At 43.3% G+C, this 17,219-nt stretch overlaps 1 protein-coding gene across 1 annotated transcript in view; it reads right to left on the bottom strand.

The window, feature by feature from the left end:
• Positions 1-16,792, bottom strand: part of LOC126214945 (CUGBP Elav-like family member 4) — a 235,835-nt gene extending 219,043 nt beyond the window's left edge. The window contains exons 1-2 of the mRNA XM_049941582.1: positions 16,770-16,792; positions 9,590-9,687 (exon numbers count right to left, since the gene is read on the bottom strand). Coding sequence (XP_049797539.1) covers positions 9,590-9,687; positions 16,770-16,792 — 121 coding nt within the window. The remainder of the gene's footprint in view (positions 1-9,589; positions 9,688-16,769) is intronic.
• Between the last annotated feature and the right edge of the window lie 427 nt (positions 16,793-17,219).

The raw sequence follows: 17,219 nt of genomic DNA, 5'->3' as shown, positions 1-17,219 counted from the left end.
ATATTGATCAAAAGCAGTGCTCATACCGCAGTTTTAGTTCTCTTACGCCCATTTTCCCACTCCTGTTTGCTGTAACGTAAATATTCGCTACTGTCGGTGCAAGATGATGCACACGAGAAAGAATCGTAGGGGGTAGAGCACCTCCAACTTCTGCCAGTGAAGTAAATAACTTTTCAGTCAATTTACCATCCAGATTATCAGTCGGTATAATTGTATACGAATGAGTTAAGGTATCGACGTTAATTGATCCTGATACAGCACTCTTATACCTCTAATTTCCAGGGGTTTCCTCTTCAAACCCCGATTGGTCGGAACTGAAAACAAATTCTTTATTGAACGGTGGGATAAGTTTTTTTTGTATCACCTACAAATTTTCGAAACCATTCCGCAGTTTGCTGTGAATCGTCAGGTTGACGCTTCGTTTGAAATTTGTTATCTTACGTTTTCCAATTCTGTAGCACTTTCTGAAGCTATGCAACCATCCACTACTTCCCTTGAAACCACTGTAATGTATGTCGCGCGCAGTTTGATGTGGATAACGTAGTAGGTCACTATCTTGCAGATCCTGTAAATTGTATCCAGCATCCTTAAAAGTGCAAACACCAGTTCTTGCAGCAAGTGCGCCCTGTCCTCTAAATAACCGTTGCCTTTCTTATGCACTACACGGTGACATTGCCGCAGCCTTATTCTGAACTTGTTTATAATTATTTTTTTCTTTTTGCTAGGCTGCGGATGATAATCCATGTACGTAATTATGTTTAGGACTCGCTCCTTGGACGACGACTGTCTTTTACTACGTTTCACTGGTGACGACATTTGTGGCTTCCTGTCTGACAAGGATGACGAACTACAGGGTTATTACAAATGATTGAAGCGATTTCACAGCTCTACAATAACTTTATTATTTGAGATATTTTCACAATGCTTTGCACACACATACAAAAACTCAAAAAGTTTTTTTAGGCATTCACAAATGTTCGGTATGTGCCCCTTTAGTGATTCGGCAGACATCAAGCCGATAATCAAGTTCCTCCCACACTCGGCGAAGCATGTCCCCATAAACGAGTTCGAAAGCATCGCCGATGCGAGCTCGCAGTTCTGGCACGTTTCTTGGTAGAGGAGGCTTAAACACTGAATCTTTCACATAACCCCACAGAAAGAAATCGCATGGGGTTAAGTCGGGAGAGCGTGGAGGCCATGGCATGAATTGCTGATCATGATCTCCACCACGACCGATCCATCGGTTTTCCAATCTCCTGTTTAAGAAATGCCGAACATCGTGATGGAAGTGCGGTGGAGCACCATCCTGTTGAAAGATGAAGTCGGCGCTGTCGGTCTCCAGTTGTGGCATGAGCCAATTTTCCAGCATGTCCAGATACACGTGTCCTGTAACGTTTTTTTCGCAGAAGAAAAAGTGGCCGTAAACTTTAAACCGTGAGATTGCACGAAACACGTTAACATTTGGTGAATTGCGAATTTGCTGCACGAATGCGTGAGGATTCTCTACCGCCCAGATTCGCACATTGTGTCTGTTCACTTCACCATTAAGAAAAAATGTTGCTTTATCACTGAAAACAAGTTTCGCACTGAACGCATCCTCTTCCGTGAGCTGTTGCAACCGCACCGAAAATTCAAAGCGTTTGACTTTGTCATCGGGTGTCAGGGCTTGTAGCAATTGTAAACGGTAAGGCTTCTGCTTTAGCCTTTTCCGTAAGATTTTCCAAACCGTCGGCTGTGGTACGTTTAGCTCCCTGCTTGCTTTATTCGTCGACTTCCGCGGGCTACGCGTGAAACTTGCCCGCACGCGTTCGACCGTTTCTTCGCTCACTGCAGGCCGACCCGTTGATTTCCCCTTACAGAGGCATCCAGAAGCTTTAAACTGCGCATACCATCGCCGAATGGAGTTAGCAGTTGGTGGATCTTTGTTGAACTTCGTCCTGAAGTGTTGTTGCACTGTTATGACTGACTGATGTGAGTGCATTTCAAGCACGACATACGCTTTCTCGGCTCCTGTCGCCATTTTCTCTCACTGCGCTCTCGAGCGCCCTGGCGGCAGAAACCTGAACTGTGGCTTCAGCCGAACAAAACTTTATGAGTTTTTCTACGTATCTGTAGTGTGTCGTGACCATATGTCAATGAATGGAGCTACAGTGAATTTATGAAATCGCTTCAATCATTTGTAATAGCCCTGTACGTGGCTCGACACCTACTTCAGTATCACTTCCACTTGTTAACCACGTACCGTCGTCATTGTACTCCGCACGTACATCGTCCGCACATTCCACTGACTCATCGTGGAGAAACGCTAATATTTCCTCTGCCACTTCATCCTCACTCTGCGAAATTCCTCACCTTCCTTTCAGATGAAATATCGACTTAGGCAACTGTTGTAGATATAATGCAATGTTTCCTTTGTTTATCTTTACGATTGCTCTTCTCTGCGTCAATAGCACTAGTACTGTAGCACTGTTGTGCGTTAGTCGTCGACTAAGCATTTCAGCTTCGCTCGATGGCCTAATGCTGTGCTTACTATTGGATACCTCCAGTCCCACTCCCTGTTGCCATTAGCAGCCAATATTGTGGTTGCGTGGTAATGTAAATGGCCGTAACAGGAAACGTGGTGCCGAAGCCGTAAAACCTGGACTTGGAGCAATGGGAGAATGTGATTTGGTCGGATTAGTCCTGTTCATACTGTTTCCATCTTGTAACCGAGATTACGTCCAAAGAGTGAAACGTGACGGAGATTCGGTAATGATATCCGCAGCCATATCGTGGTATTACATGGGGTCGCAAGGTTAGTCTGCAAGGTCGTATTACTGCGAAGGATTATGTTAAATGTTGGCTGATCAGCTCCATCCCGAGTCCAGTACATGTTGTCCAATGGTGATGCTGAGTTCCAACACGATAGGCCCCTTGTCACACATGTCGCATCGACCAGGACTGGTTTTTTGAGCACGAGGATGAATTGTGGGACTCTCTGCTTTACACCACAATCACCAAATCAATGTTGTTGGCCGGTGTGGCCGCGTGGTTCTAGGCGCTTCAGCCTGGAACCGCGTGACCGCTACGGTCGCAGGTTCGAATCCTGCCTCGGGCATGGATGTGTGTGATGTCCTTAGGTTAGTTAGGTTTAAGTAGTTCTAAGTTCTAGGGGACTGATGACCACAGATGTTAAGTCCCATAGTGTTCAGAGCCAATCAATGTTCACGGGGTCCCGGGTTTGATTCCCGGCGGGGTCAGGGTTTTCACCTGCCTCGAGATGACTGGGTGTTTGTGTTGTCCTCATCATTTAATCATCATTCATGAAAGTGGCGAAATTGGACTGAGCAAAGGTTGGGAATTTGTACGAGCGCTGATAACCACATAGTTGAGCGCCTCACAAACCAATTATCATCAAGAATGCGTGATCCTAATCCACCTCCATCATCGTCACCGGAACTTTCCACTATTTTGCAGGAGTAATGGTATAATATTTCTTTGGAAATCATACAGGAGCTGTATTTATCCATTACGAGACAACTGGAAGTGAGTTTCCTACTCCGTGTTAGGCATGGTAATGTTTTGTGTTTTGTCCTGCCCCTGTAGCCTGTGTCATGATTTACTTACGTTGACGGCTGTATGATGAATATTGTAAGACCATTGAAAAAAAAAGAAAATTTTTAAAAAAGCTGCTCGAACTCTTTGGAATTCCGTCGCAGATAGCGGCGAACAGGCTAGTGAGTCAATTTTCGAACAGCCTGTTGCGAAGTTCACTACCGGAAGTATGTTGGGCTCCACAGAAAACGCAGTCCACGTCAGAGAAGAGTCACTTCGCACGACAGTCACTAACTCGGTCGCGCGATGGCCGCCTCTCAGCGGTGGCGCGGCCGGGCACCGGTTTTCGGGCCGGACTGTGGCGCTTTCTTGGCGTGCTTAAAAACCTGTTGCACGCGAGCATTAGGCCTGGCCGGGCCGTGCGCAACCTGTTGAACACGCCCGCCTCCGCGAGCCGTGCCGGTCTGGTCGCGTGCTCGCCGCGAATTAAGATGGATCTACTGTGCCCCGCTACGCACAACACGCCCTCAGCGCCGAGTGGCCTATCTCGCCAGCAATTACCGCCGTCGACGCCGCGTTATTACGGCACCTAAATCACCTCGAGCGTGTCGCGGCTTGTCGTGGCGCCGCTGCTCGCTCGATTTATCGGGGTAGTTGCGAGTACAGACGTATGCCCGGCGTGACTGTGCGCCGGAGTTGAACGATCAGCCCCTCTGAAGCACGATTTTTTTTCACTGTGCAACGGAGCGTGCGCTGCTTTGAAACCTCGTCACGGATGAAAACTGTGTACCGGGTCGGCACTCAAACCCGGAAGCGTGCTTTTATTAGAGATGGAACTTTACCACATCTGGGGAGGGTCGTTCAATAAGTAATGCCCCACATTTAAAAAAAACCCTTATATATATATATATATATATAGGGTGAGTCGCATAAGACGTGACAGCCCCTTTATTCCGGGGACGATTGCACGTATCGGCATGCGGTTTTCGACAAATCATAGCGGACTATGGGGCACATACGTTGGTACATGCACTATAATCACAACGTTTATATTGACCGAGATAATGAGGCAAGTACATGTTTTTTAAATGGGGCGCTATACTTTTTTTACCATCATTCGAAAGCTCTGGAAAAGACGCGTATAGTGATGAAACGCATATTGCTATTGTGATTCAAACTTCGCTTAAAAGAGGGCGGATGAGGATGTACCTACGTAGCGGAGGCCGTGCATGCTGCATAGGGCACGGCAAGTCGGCCTGCGGGTCGCGCGAGGCGTGTTTACAGTTTGCAGCCGCTTCCGACCACCTCGGCCTTCAGTCGTACAATATTTCCCAGCGTCTTTTAAGCGAAGTTTGAATCACAATAGCAACATGCGTTACATCACTATCCGCGTCTTTTCCAGAGTGTTCGAATGATGGTAAAAAAAGTATAGCGCCCCATTTAAAAAACATGTACTTGCCTCACCATCTCGGTCAATATAAACGTTGTGATTATAGTGCATGTACCAACGTATGTGCCCCATAGTTCGCTATGATTCGCCGAACACCCCTTGTCGATAAGTGCAATCGCCCCCGGAATAATAGGGGTGAATAGGGGTGTTACGTAACACCCCCATTCACCCCTATTATTGCGGGGGCGATTGCACTTTTTATATATATGTAATCTCTCTCTCTCTCTCTCTCTCTCTCTCTCTATATATATATATATATATATATATATATATATATAGAGAGAGAGAGAGAGAGAGAGAGAGAGAGAGAGAGAAACGTCCTTGTTGTTGCTTCATATCTGATGATTTGTTTTGTGCGCTGGTGACAGATGACAGAGCCGTGGAAGAGCGTCAAAATGGTGTCTACATACGACTCACATCAAGCAGCCTGCTGTTATTGAATTCTTGTTTGCAGAAAAAGAAACCATGGTGGCCATCCATAAACATTTGCGTGCAGTGTATGGCGATGCTGCAGTTGATATGAGTACGGTTTGGCGATGGGTAAAGAAAGTTACCGCTTCAGGAAATGCAGAAATAGAGCTCCACGACCAGCTACGCTCGGGACGTCCTGTCACAGCACTGCTCCAGACATGGTGAATCGTGAGGACGCCATTATTCGTGCCGACCGGCGCATCATAACTCGACAATTGGCTCTATAGTCGTCGGTAAGCATTGGAAGTGCTTCTGCAATGATCGAGACTGTCGGATATTCGAAGAGGTGCTCACGATGGGTTCCACAAATGCTCTCAGTGGACCACATGATTCAAAGAAAGGCCATTTTATCTGAATTGTTGGAGCATTTTGAGACCGACGGAGAGGCCCTTCTATCACGGATCTCTACAGGGGACGAAAGCTGGGCGTACCACTTGTAAGTAGGCTGTTTAGGTTTTTATGTTGGTAACGCTACGTAGCGCGCTGTATGAAAATCACTGGCTGTGCTGTGTGCAGTCTGTGGCTGGTTGGACTCATTGTTAGAATATTTGCTTCTGTAGTGTTGGGCAGTTGGATGTGAACAGCGCGTAGCGTTGGGCAGTTGGAAGTGAGCCGCCAGCAATGGTGGATGTGGGGACAGAGATGCCAAAGTTTTGAGATATGGACTTGTGTCCGTCAGAAAGAGGAAATTTGTAAGACTGGATATCATGAACTGATATATATATATATATATATATATATATATATATATATATATATATATATATATATATATATATATATATATATATATATATATATGACTTTCGAACATTATTAAGGTAAATACAGTGTTTGTTCTCTGCCAAAATCTTTCATTTGCTAACTATGCCTATCAGTAGTTAGTGCCTTCCATAGTTAGAAACTTTTATTTAGCTAGCAGTATTGGCGCTCGCTGTATTGCAGTAGTTGAGTAACGAAGATTTTTGTGAGGTAAGTTATTCATGAAAGGTATAGGTTATTGTTAGTCAGGGCCATTATTGAAAGTCAGATTGCGTTGCGCTAAAAATATTGTGTGTCAGTTTATTGATGATCAGAATAAGTAAAGAGAGAAATGTCTGAGTACGTTCAGTTTTACTCAGCTGTCTCTGTATCAAGTAACATAGAAGTTTACGAGCACAATAATTTATAATTTTTCTAAGGGGACGTTTCATACACTTCACGCCGGGAACAAAACGGCAGTTCATGGAGTGGCATCATCACATTCACCACAAAAGAAGAAATTAAGGACAACCCCCTCTGTCGGAGGAGTCATGGTGACAGTCTTTTGGCATTACGATGGCGTCGTTCTCGTGGATGTGATGCCAAGAAGGTCAGAGGTCAAACATCAATTCAGAGGCATACGTGAAGTATCTGCAAACGATCCCGCACAGCGAGCACAAGGATGGAAGAGGAAAAAGGGGAAAAGGGGGGGGTGGGGGGCAAGCGGGTACCAGTAAACCACGTACACCTCGATAAGGAGATGCGTGCGCTGTGGTATCAGGCTGTAAATGGTAAATACGTGACACGTTCCGGGTTGCATACAGTTCACGTTATGGATACCCTGCCATAGTACTGTGTCATAGATACAGATGAACATCGCATTACATGTGGATCTTCAGCTGTAGTGTTAAATTTGGTCCAAACAATCAAAGTCTTCTTCTTTCTGGTGGTGCTTTAGGCAAATAAACCGCGGATACTACTTGTTCCAGATATGACATACTGTCACCAGACAAAGACAATGGCAGTGACTTTGATTCGGATTCCGACTGTACATCACCTTTTACGAGAGGACGGGAGGAATGTGCTGTACTTTTGGGCCTTACTATAGTTCAATTCTTTTATCTTGGCGGCTCGGGCATGCCCGCCTAGACGCGGGAGATTGCTGCGTTGCCAGTTGCACACGACGCACGCGCCAAGAGAAGCAGCGCCATAGTATAGCATAGTTCGCAAGCTTACGTTTAGGGGGGAGCGCGCAGTTCATGAAGTAAAGCCACCACGGCCGCATTAACTCTTTCGCTGCTACAAAGACGTGGTCCCTGCATTCCGCGCTGTGCGCGATTTTGTCACTGCACTGCTCGCCTGTGCAGACACATTGTGTTCCGACTGCTTTGACACTCTTTATCATTCGATTCCACAAAAACTATTTGGCTCAAAAATTAGATTTTTACTCATCTTCTTGACTGATTCCTTCCCCCCATAAATGACTTAATTTTGTTTCGATGTTCAACGCAGTTATTATGCAGCATTGAATATAGTAAACCATTGCACGAAATTTTGAAGAGTTTGCAGAGGTAAAGTCCATAGAGTATACTTTCCGGATGGTCGATTTTAGTTGCCACAATGTTGAGAATGAAATGTGGACAAGATACCTATATATTTCATTTAATTTAAGTACCACATAAGTGTCGTATGTAATATTCAGAAATATTCCACCTTTCGCGACTGTAACAAAAGTTTTACTTACACTGGGCACGTTTGGCTTTATTTTAAAGCACTTCAATCAATCAAAAGGAAGTAGACAAAATACATTAAACAAAACTGTGGACTTACAAAAACATTAGGAGTTGAATATACCGTCTGTCAGTGAAGTGCTCAGAGCTATGTCAAATATAATTTTGTGTGTGGCACACACAAGCAGCATTTATTTGCTAAAACACTGATGAGCCAACACAAACGTTGAATATTGTGCTACCGCAGCACAAAACTACGAAAGGTGACTTGGCAATGGAGGACACAAAATACAGTCCTCTTATGATGCTTCAAAAGAGAGAAACGCATCTGGTCTAAATAAGTCGCTTATTACAGTTGCAGAAGAGGGATATATTTCAATACCATTGGTAAAACTGCGACTGTGGGACAAAAACAAGAAATATAACATGAATACCATTGTGTATGTGCCATACCTTTTCACCTTTCACTTCAAAATAAAGCCAAACGCGCCCTGTGTAAATAAAAATTTTATTACAGTCGCGAAAGACGGAATATTTCTCAATATTACATACGACACCTATGTGGTACTTAAATTAAATGAGATATTGTTATACAGTAAATATTATATGAAATTTAGGTATCTTGTCCACATTTCATTCTCAACATTGTGGCAACTAAAATCGACCATACGGAAAGTATACGCTATGGACTTTTACCTCTGCAAACTCTTCAAAATTTCGTGCAATGGTTTACTACATTTAATGCTACACATCAAAACAAAATTAAGTCATTTATGGGGGGAAGGTATCAGTCAAGAAGACGAGTAAAAATCAAATTTTTTGGCCAAATAGTTTTTGTGTCAAAGCAGTGGGAACACCATGTGTCTGCACAGGCGAGCAGTGCAGTGATGACAAAATCGCGCACAGCGCGGAATGCGGGGAGCACGTGTCTGCAGCAGCGAAAAAGTTAATGAAGAGGCAAAGCACTAGAAATTTCATTCAAACGAATAAACCCATCACCTTAACCGTTCCGCTACATCGGCTCATCGAACAGTGTAACTCCATAAGGACTCTAACTCCTCACGCAACTACTTATAAACACTGTTGGTATGACTATGAATTACTCACGCTTCGTCGAAGTACAATAGGAAATAAACAATTACCGCTGTTCTTTATTGCGAAAAAGAAGTTCGTGAGATTCAAACAAACACCTTTCCTTGCTATCGGCTGAATTAGGAGTCTTATTGCTTGTTTGGTTTAATTAATTAATAGAATATGAAGCAATTGGTATAAAGAATGCTTTTTCCAAACTTTCTATAAAAGAAAGTCTGCTATCAAGACATTGCTTTTGTTCTATTACTGTATTTATGACTGAACGTTTCTAAAACTGAAGAGACTCGTCCGTGCTCTGCACTGCAGTCGAGATCTGGCAACGTCGTTCTCTGTTCATTGGCTGACTGTGTTTTCTGACGTCAGATGCGCAGAACGAACCTAAACTCGGCCGCCAAGATATATGACGCGCACTTTACAAGAACATCACTCATAGATTTGTAATATCCGAGATATCGCACATGCAACGCTTATTTTTTGGTAGTGCCTTGCGGGATCCTTCACTCAGTTGGAGTGTAATAGGGAAGAGAATGATTCTGAACCAGAAAGGACTAGGACAGTGGAGAGGACCCACCAGCACGCTCGAGGACGTCCCCAGCTCCAAGACGAGGTACAGCTGGATCGGCGAGGCGCGCGCTCACGAAGAGGGTCACTGTCCATTGTTGTTTTGTGCTGCAAGAAGCAGTGAATGTCAATTAATAAAATAAGAGTTTCGTCATTTATGTGAAATCACTTATCACCACCTATCCCTTAATAAAAATAAGTAAATAGAGGTCGGTAGAGCATTAGCCCGTGAAAGGCAAATGTCCCCAGTTCGAGTCTCAGTGGGGCAATCAGTTTTAACATGCCAGGAAGATTCATATCAGTCCGCAATCCGCTGAAGAGTGTAAATTTGATTCTGGAGATTCTGTTACAACCGTCAAAATCGCTAATAACTTCGAGACTGTAATGCGTAAACAACTGTTAAGCCCACAACGTGTAGACTGGTAAACGTGATGTACATATACAGACAACTCACAAATCACTCCTGTTTGTCGGGCGTCAGTCAAGTTGGTATCCTATCACTGTACGGAGCGTCTCAAGACGTGTGTTCGCTCGTCATCGGGGCTCAGCTCGAAGCTCAAAGGACGGACCCCTTTGTTTGTCGTCCTCGGTATCCTTACAGCACACCGTTTTGTCGACGACAGTATACGTCCAGTTTTGTTGCCCTTCATGGCAAGCCACCTGCGCTTACATTTCGGCAACGTAATGTCCATTCGCACACGGGGAGAGTTTCTACTGCTTGTCTTCGTGCTTGCAAAACCCTGCCTTGGCCAGCGAGGTCTCCGAATCTCTTCCCAGTTGAGAATGTTTGGAGCATTTCGGGCAGAGCGCTCGAGACAGCTCGGAATTTTGACGCTGTCACGCGCCAGTTGGACAGAATTTGGCTCGATGTCCCTCAGGAGGACATCCGACGACTCTGTGAATGCTAAACCCAATAACTGCCTGCATAAGGGCCAGAGGTGGACTAAAGCGTTGCTAATTTACAGAATTTTTCTAAAATTGCAATCATTTGTTAGTGTGTACATGGACATCACACCTACCGATATCCGTCCCGTTTGGATAATTCCTCAGTGGAGCGTAATTTTTTTTCTTAGAGTGCATATACAAATACACTTCTGAATGCTATCTTGTCACTTCCAGCTAGGTCTTGTTTACATATAAACTTTTTGGAAAAGAGAAAAGATTCTGTGCGCTGGGGTTTTGACAAAATGACGTAGGAAATCGGCTTTCCGCTACAACCTGAATTGCAAGACGAAACATTAAGCGGACAATTATGCGTTGGGCTACCACCTTTCGCCTGTCAATCATATGTTACCGAAACGATATTTCTTCAAGATGTCAAGGGCGTTCAAGCGAAGATGAACTTCATAATGAAGTGTGCGGTGCGAATGCACGTGGTCTGCGTGACGTGCAAGAGGCGTGTGGGCTCTCTTGTTTGCCGCTGGCGTGTCGGTGCGGTTTAGTGGATGCGGCAGGGCGCTTCTTCGTGGGTCGTCCGTCTGTTGCCATGGTAAAATGTGGACTGGACTCGATGAGAAGTGAACGAGAACCCACTTTGGAAACTGCGATCTCTGTCGGTCACCAAACCTGCCTAGCTTAACGTTGCTTTCTATGATTTCTTTTGCGTGTCTTGTATTTCTTAAGGTCTGTTTTTACTTGTACCCATTCGCGCATTTACGTTAAAAAGTTATTCCATACATGAATTATATTATGATTAGCGTGTTATACGACATTTTTCTGTGACATGATTTTTACTTGCTGTATATTTCCCATGCTAGAAACTATTTTTTTGTGTGTTTTAGACTGTGAATTGTATCTGGCTTTCAGATAATGATATTTTTCTTATTTTATTCCCACATGTTTATTCTTTCGTCAGATGTCTGAGCAGATCGGAAGACACCACTCCCCACAAATTACACAGTGAATTTTTGTCTGAATTTCCTTACTTATCCTGGTTAGTTTGAAGCAATCATCTTATTTTACGGAGCATAAGACGCTACAAAATGCGAGGCGTACCTTTATTTTTAAGCAGTTTTTTAAAAAAATAACATTGTTACCGTTTTCATTATTACACTGCAAAGCCATACTAAAAAAATTCTTAGTTTACAAAGCTTAACAGTATTCGTCGTCATCTTTGTCCTCTTCATACATAAAATGGTCTTCACTGCCATCGAGAGCATTACTTATGCTACACTTCCTGAAAGATTTAACAATAATGTCTTCTCTGACTCTAGACCATGACTATTTTATCCACTGACACATTAGTTTTGATAGTAGGTCGTTTTAAAGCCACCTTAGGCGTGAATTCATGTTGGGTTTCATCCACCATCCATTTGTTCCATTCTTCTCTCATATACACTTTAAATAATTTATTTATCGAGACATCAAGAGGTTGCAATTGTACAGTAAATTCTCCCGGAATAACACCAAGCCTTGTATTTACCCTGTCTCAATTTCTCTTTCACAGAATTTGCCAATGACTAGTACTAAACTGATCTAGCACAAGATAACAAATCTTCTTCAATAATTTTACAACTTGGTTTTCTTCTGTTTTAAGCATATACCACAGTTTCATTGTTGTTTACACAGATGGTTCCCAGCAGGAGTATGTTCTCGGTTGTTCCGATGTTTTCCCTGATAGGGTTTTCAAAGTGCGTCTTCCGGATTAATTTACAACTTACGATGCGCAGTTACATGGCACTATGATGGCAATGGAGAGGATTCACATACATCACACAGACGAATCGTAGAAACATATCGTCATTTGACCATCGGACAGACTCCCATACGGATGACACAGTAATAAGAATACCTTGCTTAGGAGATTGAAAGCAAATAATTCACCAGCTCCGGATGGATTTGACTTTACAAAGAGTAGTCTACCACAGTGGCCCCTTACCTGGCCTGCGTTTATCGTGAATGTCTCCCCCAGCACAAATTCCCAAGCGACTGGAAAACAAGCGCAGGTGTAGAAGGGTAAAAGAATGTATCCGCAAAATTACAGACCAATACCTCTGACTTCCGTTGGCTGCTGAATTCTTAAACATGATCTCAGTTCGAATATATTTCTTGAGACTGAGAAGCTTATGCTCACGAATCAGCATGGTTTTAGAAAGCATCGCTCGTGCGGAACTCATATACCACGTGGTATACTGCGGACAGTGGATGAATGGCAACAGGCATATTCTAGACTTCCGGAAAGCACTTGACTCGGTGCCGCATTACAGGCTGCTAACGAAGGAATAAGTTCACAGATATGTGAGCGGTTCGAAGGCATTTTCAACCCAGTAGTTGTCCTCGACGGCGAGTGTTCATCAGACAAGGGTATTGTCAGGACTGCCCCAGGGAAGTATGTATGATAGGACCACTGTTGTTCTCTGTAGGCATAAATGATTTGGTGGACAGGATGGGCAGCAAATGTGCGTTTCTTTGCTGATGACGCCGTGGTGTACGGTAAGGTGCCGGAATTGAGTGACTGTAGGAAGAGACAAGATGACGTAAACAAAATTTGCAGTTGGTGTGATGAATGGCAACTAGCCCAAAATGTGGAAAAATGTAAGTATCAGAGGAGTTTCGTCCATAATCGCTATTTTGCTTAGTTCCACACTGGTTTTCTTTCGATTCTGAACAATAAAGCAGTCGAAAGATATTTTCTCTTCATACCCCTGCGGAATTTTCTGAGATATTTTGGTTTGCATGCTAAGTCCAAGACGCTTCATAAACTTGTAGCACCAGCCAACTCCACCCTTAAAGTCTGTTAAGTTCCACTTTAGCGCTGCCTTACGAATTTGTGTTTGAATCGTTTTTGTATTAATTCAAATTCCAGTTTGACGGCGTCCTTGAATCAGTTTCAGTACGTCAGCTTCTAGTTTTGCTTTCAGTCCTCTACTTGCGCATTTGGTCTTCCTCATTTTATTCAGTTCTTCTTTACTGAACTGCCAACTGTGAATGACTTTTTTTCTGTTGGTGGAGGGCCGGAATGCTGCTCAGCGGCTGTTTCCATGTTCTGCGTATGCTATTACTTTCAATTTATAGCCCGCACCATATGAATACCTTCTATTCTTTTCCATTACGAAACTATTTACTAACAAAAATATTGTTCCGTTGCCGGTAACATAAATCACTTTCGGGTCAAGTTCACCGTTACCGTATACTACAATGAAGCATCACAGGCGAGACAGGATGGAGGGGCGGGAAGAAGATGGTGTTAGCAAGCTTGAGAATCCCGGTAGCTAATGTTCGACGCATCGGTTAATTGCTGCTGCCAATTTTTCGAGGAAAAAGTACGTCTTATAGTTCGCAAAATACGCATCTATTTCCGCAAATTTTTTGAGGCAAAATTACGCAACAGATTTCTGTCTGAATTTTTATAGCCAGACGAAGAGTGGGAAACGTTCAGAGGGGCTATCAAGCCGACCAGCATGAAGTCTAGTTTTGCAAAACAAGAAAAGTTAATTAAGAAAAATTTAACTGGTGATTTGAGGGAACATTCAAATATTTCACGAACAGATGGTATTTAAAATGTCAAGAAATTCATCTCTTTAAGGCGTAACTATTTTACTCATGAAAAGTTCCATTCGTGTGATATTTAACTGTTTTCTAAGTCATATGTTTTGGGAAATGAATGCTTTAAAAGTAAGAAATAAAATAACTACAGCAGAATCTGAATGACACCGGAAATCATCTGCAGCAAATGAACTGCCTATTGAGAATTTAAAGTTCAATATTTAATTTAGAACCTTAGAATCTTAACAAGCGCTACAGGATTTCCTAGCCTACCTAGTCTAATTTGCTGTGCGTGATTTCTACCATTACTAAAAAGCACGTGAAATATTTTGATTTCTTACTTTTTGTCAATTTATTTAACGAAGTATATGACCTTTTCTTTTCAATTTTTTTTATTTGTTTCTTATAACTCATATAATCCGACCATGCAACCTCTGCTGATACAGATTGTCTCGCTCTTAGACGCATGAGGCACAAGCACGGAAGGTATTTTGCATGTTCTGGCCATTACTGTGCCACGTTACAGTATAACAAGCTTAATCGGTTTGCATCTTTATCTCACACTAACTGATAAATTCGGCATTGCCCAAATATTCATTTTGCCAGTTTTCTATTAGAAACTAAACAAAAAATGAACTGTATTTGTAGCGTAAGACCGAAAAAATTTCATTTACTTGCATTCGTGAAAACATCTTTCTTTGAATGCATGGTGTCTGTTCTTTCGGACATCAGCTTCCATATAATTCAATCCCCTCGATGGGCAATGAATCCACAACCTTCAATAGGGACGCACATTAAGTTCGACCTCCAGTCGGATCTGAACTTAGCAAGCATTTATTTATTTATTTATTTATTGTTCTGTGGGACCAAATTAAGGAGAAGTCTCCATGGTCATGGAACGAGTCAATACATGAAATTATAACACGATAGTAGAAACAGATAAAATGAAATACAAGAAACGTATTCATGCGACAATTCGTAAGTTTAAATAAAGAAAATCAACAATGTACCACTGGAATTTGCTTAATTTTTCAGCTCTTCCGGGAGCTCCTCGACAGAATAGAAGGAGTGAGCCATGAGGAAACTCTTCAGTTTAGACTTAAAAGAGTTTGGGCTACTGCTAAGATTTTTGAGTTCTTGTGGTAGCTTATTGAAAATGGATGCAGCAGAATACTGCACTCCTTTCTGCACAAGAGTCAAGGAAGTGCATTCCACATGCAGATTTGATTTCTGCCTAGTATTAACTGAGTGAAAGCTGCTAACTCTTGGGAATAAGCTAATATTGCTAACGACAAACGACATTAAAGAAAATATATAGTGTGAGGGCAGTGTCAGAATTCCCAGACTGTTGAATAGGGGTCGACAAGAGTTTCTCGAACTTACACCACACATAGCTCGAACAGCCCGTTTTTGAGCCAAAAATACCCTTTTCGAATCAGAAGAATTACCCCAAAAAATAATACCATATGACATAAGCGTATGAAAATACGCGAAGTAGACTACTTTTCGTGTTGAAATGTCACTTATTTCAGATACTGTTCTAATGGTAAATAAAGCAGCATTTAGTTTCTGAACAAGATCCTGAACATGGGCTTTCCACAACTATGTATCCGAACGCATTGAGGACATGGACGCGGGGACTGTACAGATTGGTGGCGCTAGATGAGAATACGGGTCGGCCGGAAAGCGTGCCGAGATAAACACTGTGTCCGGATAGCGCAGTGGTCAGTGCAACAGACTAGTAAGCAGGAGATCTTGCGTTCGAGTTGTGGTCGGCACACATTTTCACTCGTCGCCGCTGATTCCACATAAAGTTCCGTTGCAGCCCGTATCACTAGTTTCTTTCCTTTCCTTCCCTTCCCTTCACTTTCTCCCCGCTCCACCTCAAGTTACATAATATGAAAACATCTTCGAAATCACGGAACAGTCTTACAGCGAAATATGCACGATGTACAAATGTGTAAGTACAGTATCCCGGCCAGTTTCTGTACAATGAGCGCAGCTGCTTCGCGTGTCTACAACGCGATTTTGTAAACATCTCTGTAGCAACGCCTCTTCATAGCTGTATCGACGGCTATTATTTTTGCCTAAAGCCGTTTGCGCTTCGCAGTTGGAAGCTGTTGAGAGCGTTGCCAGGTGTCAGAGATTTCCTCAAGTTGACTCGACTCCAGGAGTATTAAAACTACATATATGATGTGGCACTTTTTCACGCATCTCAGTGTTTATGACTAGAGTTAGTAGTAACGAAGTAATAAATTTAAACATCACACACATTGCTGCAGTTGTTTTACCCATCTCACTGCATTATGACGTCACATCTCCTGAACTGTGACACGTAGGTGGGTCTTACCCCCACGCCGATTGTAGCCTGACAGTAAGGGATGTGGGTATCAAGTTCGGTTGAAATCGGTCCAGTGGTTTAGGAAGTGATGTTTCATACGTAACATCTATTTGTACAATTGTATGGATTTCACAGTAATCGTATGCATTCTGTCTTATCTGTTATTTTGTTGTTCAGATGTTGGCTGTTTAGCAGTAGAAGCCGTTCAACCTTCTTTCTTAGTAATCAAGGCCATTTAATAAAAAATACGTGAATCTTAAATGGCGTGTTCTATAAGAAGGTCTAATTTCGTGACAAGGAATGAAGGCATGCAGAAGCAATGAGTGCAGGAAGAGATGAAGCGACTGTGTAACATATACGTTACCCAGCCGGTTTCCTGTGGAGCATTGCAGGTATCGACCTACTGCCTGGAGGGACCGCAGAAGACAAAGGAATAGTGGCCACTAGAAAAGGATATTTAGCCGAACTGCTGAATGAAAGGGTCGATGGCGGTGTGGTGATAATGACAACGATGCTGATGACGATAATGGCGATGAAGAGGCGCGGGACGAGTCCCGTTCTTTGTCGGCAGAATTGGCAGCGCACCCTGTGATGGCGAGCAGCGACTTGCGGGCCGGCCTGTGCCCGCGCCTCTCTGGCGCGAGACCAGCTATCGATTGTTGTCGTGTCGGCTGGCAGTCAAGGCTGCCACTACAGCCGCAGCAGCGGCCAGCTGTTGCCGCGGCGGGAAATCAGAGGCCCCAGGCGGTCGTATCACCGCAGCTCAGCTCCGGTTTTCTTGCCGCGTCAGGCCTGAGTAAAAATCTCGAGCTTT

Source organism: Schistocerca nitens, chromosome 12, assembly GCF_023898315.1.
Source record: "Schistocerca nitens isolate TAMUIC-IGC-003100 chromosome 12, iqSchNite1.1, whole genome shotgun sequence".
Classification (NCBI taxonomy): domain Eukaryota; kingdom Metazoa; phylum Arthropoda; class Insecta; order Orthoptera; family Acrididae; genus Schistocerca; species Schistocerca nitens.
The sequence above is the reverse complement of the archived record's forward strand: the minus strand, read 5'-3'. Positions and strand labels throughout refer to the sequence as shown.